The 25156-nt window shown below is 32.7% G+C and overlaps 1 protein-coding gene across 2 annotated transcripts in view; it reads right to left on the bottom strand.

The window, feature by feature from the left end:
* Nucleotides 1-17984, bottom strand: part of LOC129759904 (short-chain dehydrogenase/reductase family 16C member 6) — a 78011-nt gene extending 60027 nt beyond the window's left edge. The window contains exons 1-3 of one of the 2 annotated variants that reach the window (XM_055757469.1): nt 17923-17984; nt 17248-17495; nt 3788-3895 (exon numbers count right to left, since the gene is read on the bottom strand). In XM_055757469.1, coding sequence (XP_055613444.1) covers nt 3788-3895; nt 17248-17306 — 167 coding nt within the window. In that variant the 5' untranslated portion in view covers nt 17307-17495; nt 17923-17984. Of the gene's footprint in view, nt 1-3787; nt 3896-17247; nt 17496-17885 lie in introns of both variants that reach the window. The other variant, XM_055757475.1, reaches the window with a different exon arrangement.
* Nucleotides 17985-25156: the final 7172 nt, after the last annotated feature.

The raw sequence follows: 25156 nt of genomic DNA, 5'->3' as shown, positions 1-25156 counted from the left end.
CTAATGGCTCGGATGCAATTATGTGCATTCTTGGTAATTCAGAAATGATGCTCAGGCTTTGCGGTTTGTGGGCGCCGCGCCGTTCCACGCGATCGAAGAATCTAACCTCAATCTTCACCATTTGTGAGCTGTTGCTTTATTAAAGTTCGCACACCATCGATAAAATCAATCAATAGGCAATCAATTGGAAAACCGGAATCAATAAATGGGAAAACAAGGGTGTCGAACTGTTGTTTTGTGCTGAAAAAGTGTTATTTAATCTAGGTTTTAATTTTTTCAAATATTTTCTTAGCTACCAGAACATTTTCAGTTTTTGTTTATTGAATTCTTTAGTTTTTTTTCCGGATTTTATCTTTGATCACACACTTAAACCAGCGATAAAAACCTCAATGCGATGCAAAGCAGCACGCGAATTGTTGAATCAAACTAGTTCCAATTGACTCCGTCATTCTTGACAATCGTCTCGCTAGACTGTAAGTGCCGGGTCGATAGACTCATTGAATGGTGGAAAACATTATGTCGTCTAAGAACGAAACACATGCCTGATATCCATACAAACAGTATGCCTATAGCACAGTTTTGTTCCTTAAGTGGTCTGGGAAGAATCATTTTGATTGACGGTGGAGGCATGCAAAGTGGTTTGTTAGACTGCCCACTTTAGGGTTTGGTAGTTGTTTCTTGATTTGGAGAATGAACGCGAACCGTTTCGCGGCTGCAATCAAAATGTCGTTAAACTACTTATTTGTCAGCGCCAATCAACGAGAATGGATGTGAAAAAATCCGGAGCTGTTAACGTTGCCGGAAACCGTGGAATTGGAAGTGATGATGATATCTATTTCAGCATCATCATCATAGCATTATCGCTGCCTTCGGCTGGAAATAAAATTCAGCGTTTTTGATTTCATTAGAGTATGGAAAATTCATTCAGATTTAAACTCATTTAAAAGGTGATTATGACTCACTCTTGAGATCAAAGAAATAATTTAATGTTTGGATACATGATAAACTTATCACAAGATCCGAATTCTGATAAAATTTTGATTTTTTTACTTGCTTAGAATTTAAAAAATCATATCTAGAAACAAAAATAGTTTGAATTCATTCTAGTTTTGTAATTTACGTATGAATTAGTTTAGCTTTTGGAAAAACCAATTTCAATTGAAAATCTTGTTAGAAACAATCAATAAATAGGTTTTTAAATACTTTATTACTGAAATGGAGATTGGATAATGACACAAATGTTCATTTCGCTTGTTCAAAATTTGGCGTCACAGAAACCCATTGTAGTCGTCTAACCAGAGCACTAATGGTCAGGTAAATAAAAAAATATAATAACCAGACTTTGTTTTCTGAATCTCTTGTATGGTTAAGCTATGATTCAGAGGTACTATTGTAAAGGGTGATATGGTCAAAATTTGGTCAATATCAACTTGACGTGTTTGTTTCAATTTAGCATTTAAAAAACCCGAACACCCCTCATTTTGAAGGTGTGCGTGAGTGTAGAATGTTGCTCCTATTTTGATTTTGGAATACACTCTTCAGTTGTCAAAATGCCGCCCAAGGAAGAAGAGCAGCGTATCAAAATTTTGCTCGCGCATCGCGAAAATCTGAGCTACTCGCATGCAAAGCTGGCAAAATCGCTAAAAGTTGCCAAATCAACCGTTACAAATGTAATTCAAGTGTTTGGGGATCGTTTGTCGACAGCCAGGAAGTCTGGATCGGGGGGAAATCGAAAACCGGAAGCCGCTAAGACGACAAAGAGAGTTGCCGGTAGTTTCAAGCGAAACCCTAACCTCTCTCTCCGAGATGCCGCAAATAAGCTGGATGTATCGTCTACAACCGTGCATCGAACCAAAAAAACGAGCCGGACTATCAACTAACAAGAAGGTAGTGACTCCAAATCGCGATGATAAACAAAATACGACGGCCAAAGCGAGATCCCGGAGGCTGTACACGACGATGCTGACGAAGTTTGACTACGTGGTAATGGACGTCAAAACCGACTACAAGCAGATTCCGGGATAGGAATTTTATACGGCAAAAGGAAGGGGAAAGGTAGCAGATATTTTCAAGCACATGAAACTGTCAAAGTTCGCGAAGAAATATCTGGTTTGGCAAGCCATCTGTACCTGTGGCTTGAAAAGCAGCTTTTTCATAGCTTCCGGGACTGTCAACCAAGAAATTTACGTGAAAGAGTGTTTGAATAAACGTCTGCTGCCTTTCCTGAAGGAACACGGTTGTTCCGTACTTTTTTGGCCGGATTTGGCATCTTGCCATTACGGTAAAAAGGCCATGGAGTGGTACGCCGCCAACAACGTGCAGGTGGTTCCCAAGAATAAGAACCCTCCCATCATGCCAGAGCTCCACCCAATTGAGAAATACTTGGTTATTGTCAAGCGGAACCTAAAGAAGACCAAAAAAACTGCTAAGGACGAGCAGCAGTTCAAGGCGAACTGGCTTTCTGCGGCGAAGTAGGTGGACAAGGTGACTGTACAAAATCTGATGGCAGGGGTTAAGCGTAAGGTCCGGCAATTCGTATTTGGAAAAGCGGAAGCCTAACTGAATATTTTTCCTGAATTTTATACTTATTTAACTTGAAAAAGAAATTTAATTTGATTTTTTAAATAAACGATTTCAGCGATTTACACGCGTTTTCACTTGACCAAATTTTGACCGTATCACCCTTTAATCTGCAGTTTTTGAAAAGTTGTACACAAAATAACAAAATGAATTGTTGACTATTGTTGAAAATTAATTCTTGGATCTCAAGAAATGGAGCTACTCTATATTATGCATTCATTGGATTACTGAAAGATGTTTGAATTCAAATGTATTTGAAAGAAATCTGGAACGAGCAATAAAATTGAATTGTTTTAAACACAGTTGAAATACCATGAAACATGAATTATGCAAATCGTTCCACATACATAACTAGAATATAATATCGATTTTTCCTGTTCAATTGCACTTTTTACCAGTCTGAAGCACCGTGGGAGGCCCGATCGGCAATCACATTTGTATGCTAATGCACTCATTTCTATGCTGCCCCACGACACTTGTCTATGAACTATTCGGTGATAGAATCATCGAGAAAAGGTGTAAAGGAAAGGCAAAAAGCACCCACCCCTCCAATAGTTGAAAATAAATTGCGCCCCCTTCACTAATCATTTGCACTACCCTGAATGGAGGTCTCGCCAATCGATGTTGGCGATGTTGCTGCTGCACTGCACAAATATTTTAACGGCTTTTATAGCGCCAAAACTGGGCCGATTTCATGGTCAAGGTTTATACCGGTTAAATACGGGGCGACCCGGTTGCAGTTTTGCGCGCATCGGAACCACGCATCAAGAAATGGAGGCGTCAATTGGCGTACCGTACTGGAACAAAATTCGAACCGTCATCGAATGGTGGAAAATAAATTTTAATTCTTGTTTTGTTGAGTGATTAAAGATTTGCAACTTTCTTAGAAACATAACCTACTTTTATTTAAAAAAAAATCACTTCATAAATTTCTAAATTTATCAAACAAACATCAACGGTTCGTGATGAATTGCTGAAAGCTATATTCTAGGAAAGGGGGAGTATTTTACGTTCGTTCAACTAAAACTGTCATTGGATTTGGTGTCATCAATTGCCGGTACACGCCTCACAGAATGACGGACGTTTGTTCGAATGTCAGTTAACAGTCAGCCCTCGAAACAAAGTTGGGGCTGCGTTTGTTCAGATACGCCTCGGTTCAAAAGGTAATTCTAGAAATTGAAGTCTGACTACTTGTAATGATACTTACGGGTGGGAAGCTGCTGTTCGTGAAGCGGCCGTCGTCGCGCTGTCTGATTTGCTCTGGGAACTTTTCGGCTTCGGTGGGATTTTAATTTCGCCTTCTTCCAGAAATTGCCTGGAAAGAACAATTGAATGGCATTTTGTTAGGAATGATGTCAGATGTCATATCGATTAAATGGGTGAAATGACGAATATAGGGGAGGAGCGGGCTATATGCGCCTATTAAGCAGAACACTGATTTAATCAAATATCACATCGAATATGTGTACAAAAACTATATACACGTGTGCAGGCATCTGTTTTCTATACATTGGAGTAATTTTTATGTAATAATTTACTTCTGTTTCCAAGAAAACGATTTTATTATAAGTGTTGTCTAAAATGCCGAACCTCAAACCGTGCGGGCTAAATGCGCCTATTTATTTTTTGAATAAAATTTCTGTTTTTTGGGCAATATTTCCGTATAATTTCATTGAAACTGCTAGAAAGTAATAATTTCCGTACGACAAAGCTGAAGTTTTATAAAAATATATGTATATTATAATTTTATGGAATAAAACAAAAGTTAGGATTGCCATACTATGGAGGCAGTTCATTCATGAGAAAAACTTTATCAAATCTGTTTTTAGATATTCAATTTTCTCTTAAGATGTTATTCAGAGCTTAGATTTGAAGATTCAATGATAAAAATCATTTATTTATTCTATTTAAGCTGTTATTTTAAGATGGAGGCATTTTACAAACATGATGGGGGCATACAAAAACACTCTATTATTCCACTATATTATTATGATCACACCTCCACTAAAGCTGAAATATGTTTTATTTCATAAGTTCATTTGACTAAGAAACAAAAACCATCATAGTTTTTGTTTTAAGCTTCTTTACGTATAATTTTTAAAAGTCGAAATGTTACATCAAAATGTATCAAAACTTTGTATGATTTTTTAAATTATTTTGAGTTTATAAATTCATAAAATTCTTCCTTGCCTTAGGTTCTAAGCGTATCATCCTCAAAATGCATTGGTCAGATAAGCTGTCTAGTCAGCCATTTCATCAAACAGCCGTAGGGTCATTTAACCCGATAGGCCCATTTAGGAAACCTTTCCCCTACAATTTGCTGTAGGAAAATAAAAAGCACAAACTAGTTTTCTTTTCGAAACCTAATTTGAAGTTCTTTTGCAATATAATCCACGTACATCATGAAACACAAAAAACATATCAACATTAATAAAGGGCAAGAAAAAATAAAAGACCCTCAATTTTTCCACCGTAAAAACATGATTAATAAATGATCAACAAATAGACATCAGTGTTTAGTGATGAATTTATGAAAACTTCGAGAGCTCCCATTATAAAATGATTGAATTTTTTTTAACTTTAGGCCCTTGAGCCAAAGGGGTATAGTATAAGTGCAAAATTGATTCGAAAAATTTGGAAATTGATCGAATGCAAAAAATTAAAATAAAATTGCCAGAACTTTTTCCCCATGTATACGGGCCGGACAACTCCGGGCTATTTTAACTAGAAACCTGCCAAAATCCTAGTATCCGGGCGATATCCGGGTAAATTTGATCAAAACCCAGGAAGTACTCAACGAAAAAAAAAAGATAAATTTTATCTTATAAGCAGATTTTTAAATTTATTTTGGGCTACCGTTATCCAGGGTAAGATTGATTACATTTTTCAATATTTTTCGATTATTTTTTCTGTTAATGGGAATGAAACATGCCTCATATATTTTAAACCAGTACTGGACTCCTTTGAACTTAACTGCAGAAATTAATTAGACTACTTTCAATTTGATTTTAAAATCGATTTCGTCTTTTTTTACAATTCGAAGTTTGGGGTAACATTGATCAGTCTCTATTTTGACGGTTTTAACGAGTTTTCTTGACCGTAAAGGATACAAAACACCTTCATAATATTTACAAATGCTAGTTACAAATGCAGTTCGAAACAAACTGAAATTAATCATGAAACTCTACAAAATTGAATTCAACACTTTCGGTGGCTCAAATATACTTTATTTGTAGTTTTAGGTTCAGTGAATTCTGAGATTTACATCGTTGAATTTCAATTTTTCTTGGTTCAGATTTCTTCGCGGTCAAAATAAAATCAACATCGCGGGCTTTAATGTGCTAAGGCCGAAAATCAATTTAAATCAAAATATGAGCATTGGTGCTGCTTAAATTAAGTTGCTTCATTTTTTATTATTACTGATAAAATCTCAACTACTAAAAAATTAAATTTAGCCTTTTTTCAATTCCCAAGGCCCTGGCACTATTCCCTTTGAATTTTTCCCTTCAAATTTTACCATTTTATAGGGCCCTATGTTCTAGAATAGCTTGCTCTTAGAAAACGTCCCTTTTTATAAAATATCAAAAACTAACCTCAAAATACTACAACCACTAAACCGATTTTATACATTTACTGAGGAAAAAAGTTTTATCCCGTTAATCAATGTTACCCCGTTTGACAGTACCAAAAAACCTTTAATGATTTTTTGTATTAAACTTGCTCTAAAAATACGTTTTCGATGCATAAATAAAAAAAAATGTCATTATGTTTTTGTTCGATTTGGCAAAAATCAGAGCGAAATTCGGGATTTTTTAAATGAAATTCGGACAATCGGGCCGAACCGCATAGTTCCAAAATTTTGTTTTTAATGTTCGAAGAAACCCTGATAAAACCGGGCAATCTGGCATGTTTTCTCGATATAAGTTTTTATCCACTGATACCCCTATGGCTTCAAGGGCCTCTAGAGTTTAAAATTTTGTATGAGTTCTGAAAAGATCTTCTTTAAAAATTAAGCTGAAACTGACAAGAAGGTCATTTAGACTTGTTTTGGAACTTAAAAGTTTTAATATGAACTTAAATTTTAAGCAGCATAAACGGCCTTCCTATTCAGCTTACAAAAATCATAAAATACCAAAAAAAATCCTCTTTTTATCCCAATTACACCCTAGGGATCAGTTCGTATCACCTTCTATTGATTATTTATTTGCCTTATCAGACAGCCAGCCCGCCTGGAAGAAGGCACCTCAATGCACTTTTTGTGACTTAGTAAATCCCGTATTGAGTTATTTTGTTTTCTTTTTCTGACTTGAGCATTTAGTTCTCTTTTTCAACCAATATGTAACTTTCAAAGCCTTCATTTAAGTTAATATGTGACTTTTGGTTGCTTTGGGAGCTTATCATTGGATAATGTTTATCTTTGATTAAAGTGATCATTGATCAGGGGAGAATTTTTTTACTTTGAATGACCATAATTTTTTTAGAATTCTAAAAATAATCTCAAAAATATATTTTGTAGTTCATTCAAGTGCTTTTTGGACATTGTAAATTAAAGAAAATACTATACAAGGACAGCTTTTAGATTGTTTTCGTAGTTTACCTGTAAAAGTATACGCTATCAGTGTGCCCTTTTTCCATTTCATTCCCGAATCAGAATTCACCAGAAAAAAAAATTTTAAAATAAGTTTCTTATGATTACAGTGAATAATGAGTTTTAATTAATATTTTATAAAACCTGGACGGGTATTAGCTCTTGAATCAGAATGTTGACGAGTGGAGTTTTTTTTCTCCAATGACCGAGTCAGCACTTCAAAGAGTTAACGGCCTTTGTTAGCGACATTTTCTAACCACTAGCTCTCCAAATCTGTAAAGAGAAAATTGTTCCTCAACCGGTTATAGTTAAACGCTTTTTTTGCAACATTGAACTTAAAAAAATGTTTTGATAGTCTTGTTCAATACTCGATACTTCGATCAAAAAAGTGTCGAAACAAACGGTCCATTCATAATTTTCAAATCCAGAAATAGTCTTTCTTTAAAAACACGACATACACTTACACTTTAAGGAAATTTGAATGACTTACACTGGAAAATCCTAAATTCAGCCTCAATTTAAATTAATTGGTTCAACACAGAAAATATACTGTCATTCAAATATAATGTTTTTTTTTAATGTTTTTTTAATCAAAATGGAGAGCACTTTTTCAAAGTAATAGAAGACAAGATTAAATAACTTGTTATGTTCTTAGCATTTAAGGATGCCAGAATATTTTCCAATCATAGCCAGAGTACAAAATCGGTACAAAATCCAGAATTTATTTTTATCTTTCCAGGATGAACTTCTTCTTAATTTTGTGTCAAATATCCGGGCTAGTCCGTGTAAAACCGGGTAATTTCGCTAGCTTGTCTTAGTTTTACCATAACAACCGGGTTCAGTTAAGCGTTCTTTGAGCACGTTCTTGTGATGTTAAAATTTTCCGATTGAAGAAATTATTCTTTAGGATGTTTCCAAATGATGATGGCTCCAGATGTTTCTCCAAAATCCTAGGTGAACCCCTTGAAAGTAAAACTTAAGGAGATGGTCATATTCCGGATCAAATAGAACAGGACTACCCAGTGAAAAACATATTTTCAATCAAATAGAGAATGAACGGACTAAAATTAAATAAACTTGTAAGATGAACCGACTGCTTAGCAATTTAAAAACTATCATTGATTTAAGCCAAAATTTCTGTCATAGTTTTCTGAGACGCTGTGACGGTATTGAATTGTATTGAATTCTAAACGACTTTTCATATTTCAAAGAATATTGAGTGATTTTCAGATTTTTTGACGTACTTTTAAGATCTTAAGAAAAATACAAATTTGCGAGAAATTTATGGAAAATGGCCAACACAAAAAGTTTAAAGTGTGTTTTCTCGGAATTAGCTTTTAAGCACTTATTCTTTTTTTTGGGGATTTTTAACCAATTGGTGTATTCATCTTCCTTTTATCCCTTTGGTACCAAAGGCCTCTAATGATAAACGATTCTCATGCAAGGTTACCAGAATTACAGAGAAATCTCTAGTTTCATAGAATTTTGAGTAAATTTTCATCACAGTTTTATGGTCACTTACCACAGAATTTTGGAAATATTTACAAATTACACAGTTTTTTGAAATAGTTATACGTATTTCCAAAATTATAATTTTGGAAATACCTTTAATTTTGAATTTTAAATTTGTATTGGAGAAAATGATAAAATAGCTAATATTAATTGTTCTTGTTATCTGTTTATTGTAAAAAAGACTCAATTTTTTATGGCTTTACAAAGGAATTTATGATATTTCCATCCCAGAAAACCATTACAGAATTTATGAGTTAAACCTAATAAAGTCAGATTTTCGCAAAAATACAGATTTTTTTCTTTGGAAACGTTGTTTTTAAGCGTTTCAAAACCAGTGATTGGCATGTAAATAACTAACATAACATGAAATTACCATGTGTATAAGTTTTCAAAAAACCGCTTGAAAGTTAGAAAGTTTTATTTAATTTTCCTATCGACTGGTAAGGTAATGGTGTAAATATTCCAGTCTCCATAAGATGTTAAAACGAGGTTTTGCACTAAAGACGGAGAAATAATAGAACTCAACGTTAAGTTCGTAGAACCGAACAATGTTTTGAATATCGGTCAAACTTAATTTCGAGTATATAAATGAAGAGTGTAGACTGTAAGCCCCCCGACAGTAAGTAGAACATGGAGCTTAAAATATTGCATACAAGTTTGAGTGCTAAGTTTTTCCAAACATTCACATATTAATATCGGATAATTTAGTAGATTTGAAAAACATACTGGATAGTCAAAATGAGAAATAATGTAAACAATATTAAACAGTATCATTCACACATTAAAAAAAATTAACATTCCGACCCATGTTAATAACATTATATGAATTCTCAATGTGTAACAACAAATATTTTAATACCATTTATGATTACTTTGTTTCCTGATGCTAGATTCCCGTGAAAGGACGAGTTAAATACCTTGTTTTAATATCTGATGGAGACCGCAAACATTGAAAATATTTTCATCGTTAGAAAGTTCATTCAGTTCCAAAATAATATCATACGTCAATCTATGACTTTTTCTATATGTCTTTATTATGAGTATTTTATGATTTTAAACAATGAATGATATTTTTGGCGTCAATTATTGAACAAAAAATTATTATCCGTCAGAGCTTTATAGTTTCAAATTCTAGAAAACATGTGTCGGCTTTTTTGACGTGATAGTACCTTTAAAAATGAAAACAGTTCAACCGGATTTTGAACATTCATAATTTTTTTTTTCTCGAAACCATAGATGCTCTTCATAGCTTTCTTTTGAACGTGGGCGTAAATTTTCAAAGACCATTCAAAGCCGGTTGTATGCTTAGTTCCGGTGTCTGGAGCCACCAGTATCGTACAAATTTGTTTACACTACTGCCATCGTCAACCAATGTCAATAACTTTTATTTTCTGTCAAGATGCCGGAAGACCAATCAACCATGGAGGTGCAAACAACTTGCCTTTAACTTCCAAATCGAAAGGTTGCTCACAGTTTGGGTTAACGTACTAATTTGGAGATTTTTCAAATATTTTCGGACAACCAGCTGGTTGATAAGCTTCTCTTCTAGAGACACCCAATGATGGATCCTTGAAATGTGTTAAGACTTGCTTCTCAAATTAGAAGTCGAAAATGACAAAGCCCAGCAAAATGCCGAGTCCAATTTAGGTCACGCACAGCCACATGATGTTATCGGAACAATCAGTTGGTCGTCCGACTCTAGACCATTTAAATACTAAGTTCGAACATTTTCGATGTTGATGACCTATCTAGGCGCTCGTTCTCCAATTTAAAAAGTTTATTCAAGTGTTGTTTTTTTTCAGAGCTGTTCTAACATATCAACAAAACCACTTATTCACAAATATACATATACAGCAATCACTCGTTTAAACAGGCAATTAGCAGAGACACGCAACTATTTATCTGGCCCACTGCTGAGTTAACCCCCCTCATGATATGGGATTGTAACTAATGAGTGGTTGGGTGGAAATCTTTTAACTTCCGAACAAATCAAATATCGTCATCATGTGTTTTGAATCATGTGGTTTCAGTTTTTTAATTTTACTTGGGTAAACAGAATACCTGTGCTTTCTTTTAATCTAATTAAAACTCAATTCAAAAACGTAGATATATTGTTTATAAAAATTTTAAACCAGATCTTTTCAATTTTAATTTATCTTTTTATTTACTGCCTGAAGTTTTTAATGACTTAAAGGGGAGATAAGAAACCTTAAGAAAACGATGTCATTCACATATTATAGCTATTTTATGTGGTTAAACACAAAATAGCTATAATATGTGAATGACATCATTGTTTTGGGTTCAGACACTAAAATAGTCTATTTCCGAATGGGCTGTAACTTGAAAAAGTAGATTTAAACGTTTAAAAATGCATTTCAAAAATGTTTGCCGAAAGCTGAAAATCAATCCCTGCAAGAACATAATGAGAACCCGCTGGGGCAAAATAAGCACCATCAATTGGAACACGATGAGCGTTTTCTGCCGGGGAATCTAGCAGCAAAATCAACTCGATGGAGTCAACTGAATAAAAGAGCTACAATTTAACTTGTTTCATCTGACGGTTTTGTCAAGAGGCGAGGGCGCGCTCGCTATCGGCCTTCACTCCAATATCACTCCGATTAGCTTCATTCTTAAGGAAATCTGTGTAAGAGTAAAGAGCAAGCTTTATTCTTTTTAGCAGGCCCAAGCCCAATTGGAAGGTGTCGGAGAGATAATCCGAGGACCAATCGTGAGATGTAAACTAGTCAAACTGTAGCTCAAGAATTCAATTGACCACATCGAGTTGAATTCACTGATAGATTCTACGATAGAAAACGCTCATCGTGCCCCAATGGATAGTGCTCTGTTCACCCCGAGTCAACAAATTTAAGTAAAAACGCGTTTCAAAATTGGTTAAAGTGAAAAATCTAAATTTAATGACGGTGAGAATTGAGAAACAAGGTGTACATAATGTTGCAGTGTGTACATTATAGAACAAGATGATTTTATTTTCATAAAAGCTTATTTCGTGGTGCTAAAAATTAAAATATTTTTGTCTCTTAAGAACCTAGCGGGTATTTTCTTAATATTTCAGCAAAGATGACAAGAAGATTTCTTTTTTGGTGAAAAATAAATACCATAGGAAGTACGACACAAATCCTCATGAAACTTTTTTTAAGAAAATACGTACTTTTGTTGAAAAGAGGAGTGCTTATTATGCCCCTGGTGCTCGTAATGCCCTTATCTCCCCAACTGATTAAATTTTCAGTAAGACTCAGCTTAAAAAACCAAACATTTAGAGACCTTCAAATTTGTTTGGTTTTGATCACCGCACTTTCTTGTGGTTTTCTTTAATAGATATTTTTCGGAGATCAATTATATTTTTGTACAAGACAAAAAACTACTACTTTAACATTAACGTTATTTCATTTTTCGATCGTTTTTAGTCATTTTATATCATGTTCTATATACATTTATGTAACACTTTTCCTGTTATTTTGTTTTTTTTTGTCACATTATCTGTTTTTATAACTTTCCTTTATTTTTTAGCTATTTTTAAACTTCAGTTTGTTTTTGTATTTATTTTTTTTTATAGGTCATGTCAAATTTCGAAAACCAATCATAAACACTATGTAGGTTGGCCCAAAAATCTTTCTTGTGCATAATTTCAGCTCAATCGGACTACAATAAAGGGTGCCCCAAAGTGCTCAAAGTACAAGGTTTTTTTTTTACCCACGGAAATCACCAAAGGGGGGACAAGAAGAAATCCGAAAAATCGAAATTTTAAAAGAAATGCGTTAGGATCTATATTTTTTTCAATTGTCTAGATTAAGACTTAAAAAAACCACTTGACATTTTTTTTTCATTTGACATTCAAAGCTCATGGAAAAACGAATTAAAAAAGTTACCATCGAGTCTAAAACTGTCCATGAAACAAAATTTTCTTTAATAAATGCTTTTCATAGTTGTTTCGATCATTAATTCTCTTATTTCAACTATACTGTTTAAAAGAATGCAAAAATAATGTGCAAATTATTGATAGCAAGTTTATTTACCGTTAAATTGTGTAAAAAAAATATATTAAACATTTGCTGTCTGAGATATTCGAACCTTAGTTTAAGTACTTTTTTTTATTTTTCCATAATTTCTTTCTTCTGAAAATTTGGAAATTTTGAAATACTCTTTTTTAAGTTTCATTGATATTTACCAGTTAGACCTGTTAAATAATAAAAAAATATTTACGGTGAATAATTTCTAGTTATTTTCTAGGTTGTTTACAAATCTTTTTATATTTAAAGGATTTTTTGTGCAAGTTGAAACTTAAAAATAAAGTATATAGTTTTGTTAGAAAAGTATTTAAGAACGTGTTTGGTTCGAAATTCATACTTTGCTTAAAATGATAAAAATACCAAAAATACATAATAAATAACGAATTGAATTTCTAACACCATTTTCTTACTCATGATTACCAAACAAACTTGAAAAATAATACATTTTATTAAAAAAAATAAATCAAAAATTTCAAATTGAGTAATCACACTGAAAATTACTTTCGGCAAGACATTGAAAACTTTTTCAAAATCATGTTCCTTATTCTGAACAAGAAATTTTCTTCAAAACGATGTCAAAGCAGTCTTGTTTTGAATTAAAAAATAGTTGTACAAAACACAGAATTTTAAAAACAGCTGAATTCTAAAATTAATGTCTGATCCGGTTATATTTTAACCAGAATAAATTTTTCAGAAACTGCAAATATTTGTTATTTATTATCAATATTAACTTTTCCTTTCTTCATTTTCAACTGAAAAATTGATTGAAAAATTCTACTGCTGAATTCTATGTTGAATTTTTAAAAAAATGTACGCTATTTGAAATGTGAAATTTCGATAAGGAGAAAATATTCATATTGAACAAAGGATAATTTATTCAATAGTTAATAATTTTATTTAATTGATAAAAAAAAGAATATATTTAAAATTATCTCCAGAGTGCCAGTGCTCAAAGTCAGAGATAAATTCTTTTTATAAAATAAAATTCTTTCTGTTATCAAAATAAAAAGCAAAAAAGTTCATTTTGAGCTTCAAAATGCTAACATGTTGGAAATTGGGTAATTTTGTGAATGAAGAGAAACTACTAAAAAATAAAAACAAAAAATTTCAAGACCTCTTGCTAATATTGAAAACACGAAGAAAATACAAATTTAGTTAACATTGAGCATTAAAATTAAGTTTCAAAGTTATGACTTTAAATCATTTTTCGAACTTTCTATTACATTTTTTCAAAGGAAGCTTAAGAGAAACATGAGATATCAAAGAAAGAAAGAACATAAGCCAAAGATATAATAAATTTCTCGAAAAAGATATAACGGCTCACCGACAGGACTTGAACTCGCTATTTCCACTTCAAGCTTCTTTCTTTAATATGTCATGTTTCTAAAATACTTTCCATCACCTTTGAAAAATGTGAGAATTATTTTCAGGTTTGAAGATGTATCAAGACGAACTCAAAAAACAATAGATTTGAACTCCTTATTAATTTTTTGAAAATCATGATCGATTCAAAACACATGATTTCATATAAAATAAAATAAAACAAAAGGTTGAAAATTGTTATTCGCAAGTCGAAAAGTTAAAATCTTTAAGCTCTGATGATTTTGTCACTATCAATTGAAATATTGAGTTCTGAAAAAAAACATAAAGTAGAAACTATGTTTTTCTTATTAAATTTTGAGTTTTTGGAACACAAAAAATCAGAATTGTTAAATCAAAGTCAAATTAATAAAATATGTTTCTAAAAACTATAAAAGCTTTAATTAAAAAATTGGTGAGTTTATTTTAAAATTCAAAAAGAAAATTGTGTTATGAAATTTAGTAAAACTATTTAAAAATATAATCAAAAATTTAAAATGAATTAGATAAGTTTTTATTGCATTTTAAAGGGTTTTTTTTTTCAATATACAGCTCTCCCAATTGCAAAACTTATTTATATAATTTAATTGATAACTCAACGAAACAACATTTTGGTGTTCATGTTTTAATGATTGATTTTGTAGATTCAAGTGTCTTTTTTCTGATTTTGACTTTATTTATTGTACTCCATTCAATCAGGTAATAATTGTTTGATGAGGATGATGGATGATCTTAAAAAGTTAAATTCAATAGTTTTTTTTTTCGATAGATATGATACCAAGTATTTTACATTACTGCAGAAAGTTAAAAAAAAACTTTATTTCATTTGGGAAACGTTGAAATCTGCAATACGGTTAGATTCAGCTTTCATTTGAAATTGAATAAAGTTTAAAACTTCTTTAAAAAATCATTAAATTGAGAAAACCAAATTATTAAAAAACTTCATTAACTTTTGTTTGGAGAACTTAAAATTACTTGAAATCTTGAGGAAACTTGGAAATTTATTTAATGCTTTTAATTTAAAATGTCAGTTCATGTTAAGAATTTTAACCTATTTCCAAAAATTATTTCAATAACAAACTAGCATAAAAAAATAAGATTCAATTCGTTTGCACGGTAAAGTGTGATTATACGAAATGTCTCAAGCCTAGGGTGATGTAAGACCAAATTCATTCAAAGCTTTGAGTTTTAAACTAATTTGAAGGTCTTCGAAGATCGCATTAGAGTTATCAAAATAAGCTTAAATTTGTTTTTTTTTTCCAATAATGCTTGTTTTAACTTTAAAAAAATTGATTTAAATCTCCGATAGTTTTGCGTTTAAGTTAAAAACAAATTAAATTGCCTATTTGATAATCTGAAACTTAGGCTGGATCAAATATCAATTTCTTCTTTTGTCAACCCCCCCCCCCCCCCCCTTGGAAATTTCAAACAAATCCGAAGGGGGAAATGAATAAAGTATTAAGTATTTCATGGAAATTTCGATAAAAAAAAATCAAGTATCCAAAAGACTACAAGACCACAAAACTAATTTTGGAAGATGAAAGTTATTTCACCATGTGTATTCTTCATTTTATTGATTTTTTCGATAAAAAAAAAATCGATTTATAGGTTTTGTGCAATGATATAGAATGCAACTTTGTTGCATAAAAGCTTTTGTGCAATTTATTCCAATTTATTTGTTTTTCGCATTATCACCCTCGCGATGTTCCAACTCAGAGTGACAAAAGAAGGATTTTAAATTTGTTCCGGCCTTATTGGGGTCAATAAGCTTGAGGTTTTTTGAATCAACTAAACTTTATCATTTTAGTGACTGATTGCAAAACAAAACTCTTCTCTGCGATTGTAGCAAAACTCTGGCATGGCAAGAAAGCGTAAATTTTATAATCTCAAAAAAAAAGTTTTTTATTGGAAAAATCTTTTAATGAAAAAAATATTTAAAATGTGCATTTTTTATAGAAATGTTTTCAATTTGCATGCCATCTCCGTTCTTTAATGGAGCGTCTTTGTTCCATGCTGTTTCTTCATGTGTTTTGGGTAAACTTGAACAACCTTGGGCTCATTCGTGTTGATTACGAAATAATATCGAACAAAAAATGGGCTCATTGTTTTTATTCCTCGCTACACCTTCAAAAACACAGACAGACAGACAAACAGACAGACATACAGACAGACAAACATAAAGATAAATAATGAAACATTCTTTTCAAAGTTGTGGACTGAAAAATTAAAATACCGTCAACTGGGAAATCATGCAACACTTTTCAACTTCAATGGCTTCTCAAAACTTAATGTCCACTGATAATCATACCGCTTATACATGGAAAAGCTTTAAGGTTTTTGGGATATCAATATAACATAGTCAGAATAACAATTGGTTTCACGAGTTATTTTAAAAAATTTTAATACATGCGATTCTCACCTTACTAAGAAAATAGCAAAGAAACTTTGTTTTTAATGAAAAATCAAATGAGGACGTTTAAAAATTTAAAGGTTTTTATATATTTTGGCTGTGATGACACAAAAAGCAACAGATGCTGTTATTTTCAATATTGTTCGAATTAAATTTTAAATTTTTATGTCAAAAATGTGTTTAAAGAAAATGAATAAAGGTACTGCATACAAATAGGGGTAAAAAAATACTGTTACATGTTTTACTAGCTTATTCATAATTTTGAAATTTACAAACGCGTTATGCAAAACAATCATATTCCAGCATATGGAAACGAGATTTAAAAGGTGATACTTTGATTTGCATTTTGATGCATATTAGTGCAGACTGGTAACTGAATTATAAAAATATTTATTCAAAATAAAATGATGATTGTCCAAAATGTTTTTACACCAACAGTGGTATAGGTTGGTATTGGATTATAAAAGCAAAATAAAGTTTGATGATGATATCATTAAGCCAATCCGTCATTCTGGGTAAAATTTCTTACGGAATCGAAAAATGTTAAAATTTGCACATCTATTGCTCTATTTTTTTACATTTTCTAACAGATTCGAAAACTAAAAAAAACTATTTCTATATGAACATAAAAAATTCAATAAATGTTGTGGTATACAAATATTGCATCTAACCCTGCTGTTGCATGATCCAGAAGCATTTTCTCATTAACAGTATTGGAATAATTTACGGAAATAATTGGCCCCATTATCCCAGCACCCTGAATCACTTACCTTTCGCTTCCGAACACCGAAAGGGCACTATCGATGTTATCGTCCTGCAGGATACTCATTGTGATGGTTCTGAATTCTGTCTTCCACTCGTTCGATTTCACTGAAAACTATTTTTCTATCAACTCTTTTTCGATTTGAGCTTTGAAGTTGTTGAAATTGATTAAGAATTCCTCTTTGTTCACGCTGTGTTGTTCAATACTTATGAATTTAACCAAGTTGTCTTACTGAATTGTACAGTTTAATCGAAGCTGTAAAAACAAATTCAAACTAAAATAACGCGTCTGACCTAGGACATTTAAAAAATAAATGCTATCACATAAATTCAAAACACGCCAAAATCGTTTGCCCACCGGCATTTCCCTTTTACACTGGTCAAAACTACATACAGTAGCAAGTGCAAACAGTTGCAAATTCAGCAATTTGTTGACACCTGCTCCACACACGACCCAAACGCCCCCTGATCGCCCAGTACTTATGTATGGATGACCGACCACCTCCTTGGCCAATCCCCCAAATCAACCCAAACCACCCAAAAGAGGAACGCGACACGCGAGTTTCGAGCAACCCCCCAGACAAACAATAACAGACGAAAAAAAATTGCTGCCCAGTTTGGGACCATTCGGAAACCCAGAATCTACCGGGGGCCAAACACTTGAAAGGTACTACAACACTCACTCGGTCGAGTAGAACAGAACTTCCACACCCGAAAACGGTTAGAACGCGACTGAACCGAACCGAAGACCGGCAGCTAACCGGGTAGATTTGGATGCGGATTCAATGCAAAGAGCCGCGTTTTGTCGTCATTCATTGGCACCGTCACAGTCACCGTCGTCGTCGTCGTCCGGCGTCTCGCGTATAGGTCATTCATAGAGTGCAGTATCGGTCGTTCGTTAGTGCCGGTGTGCCTGTCATCAGCATCATCATCATCATCATCATCGAAAGCATCAAATGTAATAATAAATAATAGTGTGTCAGCGCGCGCCACCGGATTTGTCCAGCAGTGACCGAGCTGTCCTGTTCCGGTGACCGGACGGAGAGTGGAAGTACAGGTGGATGGCGACACGTGAGGTATTTTCTAACGCTTTTCCAACATTTGCCACAGCAGAAGCATGCTGAAGCTATTAGTTCCGATGTCGATATGTACTCATGTATGTATGTAGGCATTTTATGTGCATCCCATTTAGTGTGGTTCAGGTGGGTTCTGGCTAACTTGCATTCTGACTCTGATCCATAAATAAATAGTTGTATCTAGTTAACCGCAAGGAATACTTTTTTCTGTTAGTGGTCAGTACGCTAATTTAAAAAATTTCCAGGATAACTATTTACTAAATATAAGAAATTCAAACCATCGAAAGATAAGGAGGTAACTCATATTCCAAGAACAGTTTTCTGAAGGAGTCTACAGAAAATTACAAATTTCTACTATATTTTTCAAAATTTTCATTCTTGAAGATGATTCATCCATTTACCAGGCAATTTTCCCAATACCGAATACCATTATTCGAAACCATAATTCAAAACCGATATTTTCAGTGTTGGGGAATAGAAAGTATAAGTTTGTAACTTTCTTAGAGGTTTCCTTTTTTAATGTTGAACCATTTTCGTAGATGATGGAAAGAATTAGAGAAAAATGAGCTATCAAAGAACGAAAGAACATAAGCCGTAAATATCATGAATTTTTCGAAAAAGATACAACGGCTCACCGACAGGACTTGAACCTGCAATCTCCGCTTCAGTACAACGGCGCGTTAGCCAATTTCACCACGGTGAACGTGAGAAACAAGAGAGATCAATAGCGGGAAAGATCACATGCGGGATATACATTGTGTTTTCGATAGAAGGTCCAGCAGTTGATCGGCAGAGCTCGATTGCTCGGGTTCGCCGGTTTCATCACGTTCACCGTGGTGAAATTGGCTAACGCGCCGTTGTACTGAAGCGGAGATTGCAGGTTCAAGTCCTGTCGGTGAGCCGTTGTATCTTTTTCGAAAAATTCATGATATTTACGGCTTATGTTCTTTCGTTCTTTGATAGCTCATTTTTCTCTAATTCTTTCCATCATCTACGAAAATGTGAATATTTGCAGGTACAAAGATGTACCAAGCGATTTCATAACATCAGTATTGATGTTGAACCATATTTTTAACAGATGCACTCTAAAAGCAAGGTTACCGAAATCACAGAAAAATGTGTATTATCACAGAATTTTGAGATAAAAATCCGTCACAGAATCTGTATTACAGAACACAGAATTTTTAAAAATTTCACCGAATTCACAAATTTTCTAAACATTGTACAGATTTCCAAAGTTATAAATTTTTATGACACTTTTGATGTTTTATTAATAAATCTTTTTTTTTTTCAAAATGTCATGTAAATTGATTTTTTCCTATTTAATCTGTTTGAAGGTAGTTTTCAGTAAATTGATGTTTCATATGATTTCTAAATTGATTTTATAGAAAAGGCCTCACAGAAAACAGTAACAAAATTTCAGGTGCAAATCCCAGAATTGGAGAATTTATTTTTGCTAAAATCACAAATTTTCGTTCAGCACGGGCAATCATGCAACAGCGGGGCTAGATGCAACATTTTTATAACACCACGCTGAATACATTTTTAACTAAATTTATTGTAAATAATTTATTTTTTAATGATTACAAAATGATGATGACATAATTTCTCGCATCTTAAGCTTGTTTTTTATAGTTTTATTATTATTTTAAATAAAATTTTGAAAATCGAGCAACAAATGTACAAATATTAACATTTTTCGATGCCGTATAAACCTTGACCCAGTATGACGGATCGGCTTGATAATATTACCCACAAACTTTTTACTGGTTTTCTCATGCTATACCGACACTTTTGGTGTAAAAATATTTTTCCACTCAACCACTCAAGTTTTTTTGATAAATATTTTTATAATTCAGTTAGGAGCCTGGGTAATATGCAACAAAATGCAAATCAATGAAACACCTTGTACATCTCGTTTCCATTCACTGGAATATGAATGTTTTGAATCATGCGTTTGGGGATTTTTTTTTTATTATCTGACGGGTTTGCGCCGGGGGTCTTCAGATTTTCCCCAAAATTGAAAATTTGGTTCATTTTTGCGACTTAAAAACACATGTATTTTTTCAGATTTCTAACATTTTTATTTTTTGAGTTAGCTTCGGTTAGTTTTTTTTGTAAATAAAAAATAACCATTTTTCAAAGCTACATAACTCTGTTGTTTCTCAACAGAAATTATAAAATAGCACATCAAAATGCATTGAAATTTTATCAGCTTTCCAAATAGAATAGTTGAAAAAAATTAAATAATGACCTTCAACATGAAAAGTTGTAAATAAACTTTAAATGGCGTCTAAAAGTACCGTCTGCACCACCGAATATTTTGCAAAAAATACCATTGTATAGCTCGATTCATGATGCAACTTTCATCTGAAGACACCAAAGTGGGCCATAAACACCTTGAAGAGTTATGAAAAAAATATTGACAATAAATCTCTTATTTTGCATCGAAAACAAACAATGGTCAAACAACTGCACTCACATATGGAGATATCAAGCACTTCTAACAACATGGAAACAAAAGAACTTATCAGAGCTGGTGAAAAACACTATTTTTTCTTCCTTTTCAGACTGCCCCTACTCGCATAACAGTCCCATATGAATTTTCGTCATTTTAGGTCAACATAAGGCTTCAATATAAAAGACTAAAAAAGAGGTTTTGTTCTAGAAATTTCGAAAAAAAAATAACAATTCGTGGCTGTCCTATATGAAATATACCTGAATAACAGTCTCATATGTGAAATACCACGGATTTGGTTACTTTTCAATGTTTCTTTCGGCGAAATAGTCTTTGGTTTATTGCTTTGAATCATTTAAACATTTTTTTAACTCAATTGATGTCGAATGATGCACACTATTTTTCGAAGGCAGGTCTGACTTTCTTAGGAATGACTTCCTGAGCGAAAAACTATCGGATGCAATCAAAAATCGTAAAAAGATTCAACTTACAATGTGGAATTCATGATATTTGTTTTGCAAAAGTATGTTTCTTTTTCTGACAATTGCATTTAGAAGTTCAAAAATGATCAAATTTAAGTCTTAGAAAGTAGCTTGGTGAGAAAAAAAAATATTTTGTATGGGACTGTTTTGCTAGTAGATTCAAAAAAAGGTTTCAAATATGGTCGATTAACAGTCCCAAAATGAATAAAAATGGTGCTCTTGACCTTACCAATAATCCAATTTCGAAAATTTCAGTTCTAACGATTTATTATGACAACCTAGAAACTATTTTCGTTTATGCTGAAAGTGGTGGTCACAATTTAAAAATATATTCCAAAACAGAAAAAGCTGATTGTCTCGCTTGCTTATTTTTGTATATGGGACTGTTATGAAAGAAGGGGCGGTAGATTGTTGCAGCTTAACTGACTTCATGTTATATTAAGGTTGCCAGAATTTTTTACACTCCCATCCGGGCCTAGCAATTCCGGGCATTTTTTCAAAAAGACCTGGCAAAATCCGGGCATGAATTTCAATTTTTCAAATCCAAAAACCGGGCAAAAACCGGGCAAATTTTAGGTGTTACTATGCATAAAAGCAAAGAAAAAATGCAAAAACAAAATGAAATAAATATTTTATTAATGTAATTGCAGACTTCTAAAAACTTTTTGGAACACTTAAATATTTAAAGGTTTATAAAAGTAAATCAGCGAAATTATTTGAAACAACCGTTGAAAATTTCCATACCGTTAATCGATTTTGCTCAAACTTACTCGAAAAATTTGATTTTTTTTTGGTTTCTTTGTGAAAATTGTAAAAAAATCCGGGCAATATCCGGACTTTTTTCACGATATCCGGGCAACCGGGCCGGACCGGACTTTCTCAAAATTTTACATCAAATATCCGGGCAAACCCGGATAAAACCGGGCAATCTGGCAAGCTTATGTTATATCCAAAAATCTAATAACGTATTCGTTTATACCCAGTTTTGCACCAGGTCACAAACAAGTTATGCACATTTTACTGTCATTTTTAGAAGTTTATGCGCTAAGTTTTGCATCCGTAATTCCCCAGATTTGATTTAAAATGGACGGTGGAACACTGAAGATTCGTGTGTGAGCGATCGAGGTAGCAAAACACTGACGACGAATTATGTTCGTTCTAGTATGGTTAACCTCAAAACTGGGCGAATGTAGAAAACGAATACGGTAAAAGTATCATATTTTCATCATTTTACAGTCTGGGCTGGCCATACTGAGCTCTTTGATTATTTCTACAACATTTGTGCCACTTTATCATACTTTTTTGATCAATGGGAAAGGATTTTGGTGTCCAGTGCTTAGCTCCCGATACAAAAACTATGTAAAGCTCGTCTATATTTCATTTTTTTAATCACATTTTTGTGATCCCAAACACAGGGACTGAACCTTCTACTATTGGCATTGATTATGCTTCACAATGATCTTTGATCGAAAAATTAATAAGTTACATAGTATATGACCAGGTTGTAAAAGCAACATTATTAGTTATATCACATAAACAATACGATACTCAGAATTTTGGTAAAAATTTAAAGTCAGTTTTGCTGCAAACACTCTACAAAGCACGAAAAAGTAGTGTTTTTTACCTGCTTTGGTAAGTTCTTTTGTTTCCATGTTGTTAAAAGTGCTTGCTATCTCCATATGTGAGTGCAGTTGTTCCACCATTGTTTGTTTTCGATGCAAAAAAAGAGATTTATTGTCAATATTTCTTTCATAACTCTTCAAGGTGTTTATGGCCCACTTTGGTGTCTTCAGATGAAAGTTGCATCATGAATCGAGCTATACAATGGTATTTTTTGCAAAATATTCGGTGGTGCAGACGGTACTTTTAGACGCCATTTAAAGTTTATTTACAACTTTTCATGTTGAAGGTCATTATTTAATTTTTTTCAACTATTCTATTTGGAAAGCTGATAAAATTTCAATGCATTTTGATGTGCTATTTTATAATTTCCGTTGAGAAACAACAGAGTTATGTAGCCTTGAAAAATGGTTATTTTTCATTTACAAAAAAATCTAACCGAAGCTAACTCAAAAAATAAAAATGTTAGAAATCTGAAAAAATACATGTGTTTTTAAGTCGCAAAAATGAACCAAATTTTCAATTTTGGGGAAAATCTGAAGACCCCCGGCGCAAATTGTCAGATAATAAAAAAAAAATCCCCGTTTGTAAACATTGAAATTTCATTCATCCAAACATTTATTTTTATGATTTCAGCTTGTAGAATTTTTCGTAGTATTATTTATCCCCTAAATGTATCCCCTAATTATTTTCAAAAAAAATGTGAAAACTAGCTTTTACAGACCAAAAAATTACTGCAATTGGTGTTTTCATGCGTAATTGTCTTTAAGGTATCGCAAATATATTTAAAACTATAAATTTTCAAACGTGTTTATAAGATTTTTCATTAAAAACAAAGTTTGTTGCAAGTTTCCCCTTTTTCTAGGGAGGGTGAAAATCACATGTTAATAGAAAATTAAAAATAACTAAAGAAACCAATAATTTTTCTAACTACGTCAATTTGATGTCTCATCATCCTTAAAACTTTTGATCCATAAGGGGTATGATTAACTGTGAATATAGGTTTTTTAGAAGCCATTGAAGTTGAAAATTGTTGCATGTTGCCCCAGTTGACTGTATCTCTCAACTATCAACCGATATGGTTACTGATCCAACAATAATCAATTAAGGTACTTCGGACCTAAACCCTACTTTGGTCCTAAAATGTCAAAAATTAAAAATAACTAATTTTACTGGCAAAGTGTATAGCTACTTCTATGCCAAGAATAAAATCTTTTTCTTCCTTAACCCTACCGCACCGGTTTTTGCCTTAAAAGTAATTTAAAAACATAAATTTTTCAACGATTTTAAAAATGTTCCTACACTTCTATGAGAAAACAGCCAGCTTAATTAAAGGGGCATTTAGAGAAAAGATTAAAAAATATCGCTGTTCAACTGTCCAAGCCAAATTTTAAAGGGAAACCACTATCACTATGACCAACATAATCTGATCTAAATTTTTTCCTTACATAAAGCTTAGTTGTTTTAGAAATGGGACACTTTCTTTCGCTGATAACTCATTTACTTGTTGTCAGATGTTGAAAACTTTAACAACATTTTTTGCCTTTAAAAAATACTAACTGACCTATTTTTTTTTTCAAAATTTTAAATTCACGCGTTTGTTAGATATCAACGATGCAAGAGAAAAAGAAAAAAACATATTTTGCACAGTTTCCTTCAAAAACCATCATTATCAAATTTATAGCTAACAAAACCGTTGATTATTCAAAGAATTACGGTGTGTGAGTGGTGGAAAAGTATGAAAACACTGTAAAAAATGTCCTCAAAGCTCAAATCAAGCATTGTAGTGAAGCACATGATCGGAAACTACGGTTATGGGTCATCAGGGAAGTCAAGTCTAATACCAGCATTTTGAATTTTTAATAAGCAAAAATCTAAGTGTAGATCGCTGAAATGTCAAGCAAATTTTTTCTTCGATAAGCTGAGAGTGTTTCCTTGTTATAAGTCATTGAAACCTACCCTCAAACAACAAATTTTCGCTAGCTCCAGAGCTCGTAAGCTGTATAGCCGGTACCGACGCTATGAGGTAGATGATTTCTGATGGACGACAAAACTTATGAAACCATATATCAAACAAATTCCAGCGTTTAAATCCAATTACATGTCTGCTCGTGGTAAGGTCCCTAGCATATTAAAATATGTATTTGCTGTTTTTTTGTATAAAATATATTGGTTTGTCAAGATTCTCCTCCTGTGGAAGAAAAAACATTCAAAACGAAAACTTTGGATTTTGCTGTTTTTAAAAGCCTCAAAAGAGCAATCTTGTAAGGATAGTTCGCAA

The sequence above is a fragment of the Uranotaenia lowii genome, chromosome 1 (genome assembly GCF_029784155.1).
Source record: "Uranotaenia lowii strain MFRU-FL chromosome 1, ASM2978415v1, whole genome shotgun sequence".
Classification (NCBI taxonomy): domain Eukaryota; kingdom Metazoa; phylum Arthropoda; class Insecta; order Diptera; family Culicidae; genus Uranotaenia; species Uranotaenia lowii.
This window is presented reverse-complemented; position numbering and strand designations above follow the sequence as displayed.